This window comes from Limulus polyphemus, unplaced genomic scaffold (assembly GCF_000517525.1).
Source record: "Limulus polyphemus unplaced genomic scaffold, Limulus_polyphemus-2.1.2 Scaffold7615, whole genome shotgun sequence".
Lineage (NCBI taxonomy): Eukaryota > Metazoa > Arthropoda > Merostomata > Xiphosura > Limulidae > Limulus > Limulus polyphemus.
This window is the reverse complement of record NW_013673225.1, coordinates 17,496-22,729: the sequence shown is the minus strand read 5'-3', so window position 1 is coordinate 22,729 and position 5,234 is coordinate 17,496. Positions and strand designations below refer to the sequence as shown.

General features: G+C 35.6%; 1 protein-coding gene across 1 annotated transcript; it reads right to left on the bottom strand.

Annotated features, from left to right (window-relative positions):
- Positions 1 to 2,055: 2,055 nt before the first annotated feature.
- On the bottom strand, positions 2,056 to 3,255 carry LOC106474730 (FMRFamide receptor-like). The gene has a single exon (XM_013935420.1). The coding sequence runs from the start codon at positions 3,253 to 3,255 to the stop codon at positions 2,056 to 2,058; it is 1,200 nt and encodes a 399-aa protein (XP_013790874.1).
- Positions 3,256 to 5,234: the final 1,979 nt, after the last annotated feature.

Genomic DNA, 5,234 nt, shown 5'->3' with positions numbered 1-5,234 from the left:
ATTAATTAAATTATAATATATCAATTCATTGTGAATATGACTGAAAAATTTCATTTTTTTTCTGAAAAGGTGGTGTCTATTTACCTGTGACCACGCTGTGTATATGTTTTATCAATTAAAACATGTTTATTCTCGCAACAAGCATTATGCATTTATATATACGATGGTCCAAAGTTATCTTTCCTATTCTAAAATTTAATGATTAACTAACTAATGAAATACAACCATGCAGATTTCAACTTTTTGTAGCCAAACTCAAACAGTTTTTATTGAAATGTCAGTTAACTTCTACATGTACACCATTAGTGGTTCTCCGTATGTCTCACCGATATGACTTCAGTCTACGTTCCCTGCAACACTTCCAAAGTTACAGTGGCGATAGCGTCCGTCATCCTGGTCTTTAGCTCCATGATGTTTGTTATAGGTGTGCGATACAGGATATCCTTAACATACCCCATACTTTTCTGTACTAAGATCTGTAATTATGCTGCACCAAAGTCGCTACCACTAAGCCACATTTATAACGATTTACTTGTTGCCTTTTATTTATTTTCCAATGGTGTCGTAATGGCATTTAGAAATCACAAAACATTACAGAGGTACATATACACACATATTTGCTTACATCTGTGGATAACTTGAAACATTCCTGAATATGAAAATGTTGAACCTCTCCAAATTTCAACATCATTTCGATAAGTTCTGAGTAAACATATTAATTCTAATTACACACTCAATATATAAACATAGTTCTTGTCCAATATCAGAATTTTACGTTTAAGACCAGAAAAGTAATTCTGTCGTTTAATTACATTTTAAATAGAAATGGAACAGTCACGGGCAGCAGTAATCTCTTGATAGTATTTGTTTAAAGTTTAAGCAAATATATGTTTCCATTAAATGACGTTCTCATCATCAATGTAGCTGATTAGTCACGTGCTTGCTATGTGAACTAGAACGTTTAATATTACGAGTATAATCTGTTATTGACTAATTCAGGTGTACACAAAGTCTACTTAATATTGACTTTCACCTTTGAAAAACAAGATGATGATTGTTAATCAGTTCAGTTGTTTCTTTTTCCGTTTCTGAGAGAACTAAGACCTTTCTCTGGAGTTAACTTAATGTGGAAACCACTCACAACTATTTAAGAAACGATCTTTCAGAACATGCGATCTTGCCATAGTCGTTTATTAAAACAAATTAAATTTGTTTCTCAGTAAGGATAGGGAAATAGTCTTATCAGATCATTTTAGAAAATAATATTTTTAGCCAATTTTAGGTATTCATGACCAGTTTTTTTGTTTTTGTTTTTAATCATAAAACAGCTTTCCCAGAATTCAAATGTCTTTGAGATTCGATTTGACAATATAAGAATTTATAGCATTTACTCCCATAATCTGACTTAACGATTACAATGTCTTTATTTAAACATTTCCCTGACGTGTAGATCTTTTAGACAACTGAGTGTATGTGGTAGCTCAGCATACTCTCAGATTTGGCCAAGCGTATATTATGTTTTCCTCTTTTTAGTTGAACAAATTGTTTTCCTTGCTCAATTTGGGAGTCAAGTTTGTTCCCAGACACATTATGCCAACTATGACGAAGAAAAGGAAAACACTTCTTACATTCTTTATTATTTCTTTCGTTCTTTTCGCGAAATATTGAGTTTTTATGTCCAGTCGAATTAAAGTACCTTCGTGGGACTCGATTTTCGAAACCACGATGTAACCGAAGAATATTTCCTTGACTATAATGGCCTTCTCTACAACAGTTGATTCCTTCTCGGACACTACTCACTCCCCCGGAGACAATGATGCTGTCGTATACGTTGGAGTAGCTGGTATTCTGAAAGTCGACATGTAACAGATGAATATTTCGTTTATCAAACCGACCTTCACTGCACTTTCAGAATACCAGCTACTCCAACGTAGACGACAACGCCAGTGTCTCCAGGATGACGAGTAGCATCAGAGAAGGGATCATCTCCTGCAGTGAAGGTCGGTTTGATAAACGAAATATTCATCTGTTACATGTCGACTTTCAGAATACCAGCTACTCCAACGTAGACGACAACGCCAGTGTGTCCAGGATGACGAGTAGCATCAGAGAAGGGATCATCTCATCGACATGTAATCGGACCAGTCTAGTCTTCAAACAGGGAAAAAATATTTGCGAGAAAGTTCGTCGATATTGCTGACTGAGAACACAATAGAGAATAAAGTTCCCAGCGGAATTAATAGCCATCAAGAAGTTAAAGATGTTTCCTAATCCACGAGTCATGGGAATTTGGGGATGAAATGTGGTGTACACTAGGAGAACAGCTGTGGGCAGCTGGCAGACCGTAAATAAGACTACAACAGCAATCAACATAATGGTAATCTTGCTTTCCTGTCGAGAATAATTCCGATTGTTTCGGCGTCTGGTCATCGTGTTCCGTTGTATTTTAGAAGCACGTACGGACCTGATCAAGAAAAAGTTGAAAACAGTCAACAGTATAAGTGGTATGAAGACGAACAAAGACACGCATAACCAGTAGTATACGTTTCTGTAAAGTATATTCATTCCAAGTTCAGAAAATGTTGGCTGTACTGTGGTCTTGTTAGTAAGGGGTTCAGTGACTTCTATAACAGTCCATTCGAAAGGGGTCGGAAGGGTCAAGCAGCAACAAATAAGAGCTACAGTTATAACCACCTTTTTGGCGCGAGACTCGGTGCAGTATACTTTTCCTTTGATTGGGTGACACACGGCAATATACCTCTCGATTGTAAAGGTCACAGTCAGCCACACAGAAGTGTTACTACAGGCATCAGTCAGCAGTAAAGTATAGGGCCACAGTCTCCAGTAATTAATGTGGTGGAAATCCGTCATGCCGGAGTAGTGAGCAATAGACAAGATCAAAATACATACTAAGTACAACATGTCAGAAATGGCCAAGCCCGTTAGGTAATTATTGGTAGAGGAGCGCATATGTCGACGGGTCATGATCGCAATGGTCAAGAGGTTTCCTACGACACCGACAAAAGAAATTATTGGTACAAACACTCGCTGAATCCAAAAGCGACTTAGGTTCCGAAATCGTAAGTATGTAAGCTCAGAATCTACCGTTTCAGTTTTTGTTTCATTTTCTAATTCAAATACTGATTCCACGGTCTGCCACAGGGCGCAATCTTCTGGTGGAATTGGGAACAATTCGAATGTCCAGTCGGAAATGTTACAGATCCAAGAATCATTCAGTACGTCAGATCCAGCCATCTTTGTGTTCCCACAAGGAGATTACAGAAGTTATCATCAGATAAATAATCCAGGCGTTGTTGTTTCTTGGCTTGTTGAATCTGGTAGAGGTACGAACCTACAAAACAAGAAAATAATGAAAAAATGTGTTAGTTTGTTTGAAGTTAAGCACAAAGCTACACAATGGCCTACCTGTGCCATGCCCACCATGGGTATTAATACTTGGTTTCTAGCGTTTTAATTTCCCAGACATACCGCTGTGTCACTGGTGGGGGGAGGGGGCAAGAATAAAAACACAAGTAAAACATCTAAATTACATTTTTCTTATATAAATAAGGTAAGTGCGAATAGCAATGAACAAATTCCGATTTCATCTCGAGTTAAACAGTTTTCTACGTTACACTGTGCAAGTTTCATAATTTTTAATAAAACTTCCTGGTTTTTAAATCAAAAAAAAATTATGGAAATCTCGTAATTTCCTAAGAGAATATAAGACCACAGAAATCCAAAGTGTGACTTTAAAACTATTGATGTACAAAGTTCATAACTTACTAAAACATAGTAAAGAAATATGTGCCTGGCCAGGACTTGAAACCAACGTTAATGAAAATACAATGTATAAGTATTTCAATAAATAAAGGAATCAGGAAAAAACAGACAAGTAAAAAAACCTGTTTCCAAAATAACAATATTCCGTTTTTAAACTACAAAATCACTAACAATATCGAGTAATAATTAGCAATAATACTGTTCAACTATATTTCGTGAACTAAGTTGTTACAGTTAAATGTAGGGGGTTTTATTCACTTGTTATATCACGAGATTACAACTCATGTGATCACAATTTACATATTCTTGTGAAACATTAATGATATCTGTATATCACCGCTAGAGGAACTGATGTCAGTCTCATAATACATGCATATTTAGTCAGAATAAACGTGATCATCTAGAAGGTGAGTTAGCATTATAAATGTAACTAAAAATTCATCGATAATCTAAACGATAGAATGAATAATACATGAACGATAAACAAAACCATAACCAAATAAAAACAGAATTCGCTATCTCACATGTTAACAAGGTACTTATGAGATAAGGGAAAACAGGTTATCAGTAGAAAACTGAGAGGGAACATGTCAGATCAACTAGAGGTTTTTAGTACAGTAAACAGTTAATTGAACAATAAACATTTTCATTAACTGGTCAAAGTATAATAAATTTCTGTTGTTGTTGTTGTTCAACCCTGGTTGTAGCGGCGAGTTACTTTAGACCGTTACAAACGTGGAAATTAGAAAAGTATTGAATTTTTTCTCCATTAGTTCAGAAGCTCTCATAGTTTTTGTTTCGTGTTCATACTTGTGCTTACCGGGCGTCGTCTAGTTAATGACGTGGGTGCTTTATTAAAGTGACTAGTCGAAATATAAGGAACAGCTAGCGCAGATAACTCTTAAATAGCTTTATGCGAATATTCGAAATAAATACACCCTCTAGTGTTCGCCTCTTCCTAATTTGTACTGCTCTAACTAACTAGCACATAAGATAGTTAAATACTACAATACCATGTGAGACAGTAAGATACAAACCTGTATTTGAAAATTTTTATATCATATATAAAAAAACTTTTATCCAGCTTTGGGTTTCGAATATTCATGGATATATTAACCTGTACTTTCTGTCAGTTACACCTTGTTGGGCAGACTCATAATTTCTTACACATACAATACTAAACGTTGTCCACTTTGATGAGTTGCAACACATAACACAGCCAAAAGTCAAGCACACACAAGAAACATCCAAAGAACGCCCTGTAAGAATGATCATTATTTCAATGCAGAAACTACACGATTTCAAAATACTATGTTAAATGTAAAACAAGTTCAAAATACATGTATGCGAATTTATAAAATATCACAAACATATCAAGGCAAACCTTCCAAAAGCGGTACCGCGACTCCTGTTTTTTTAGGTATATAATACATGCTTAGTATAACGGTTTA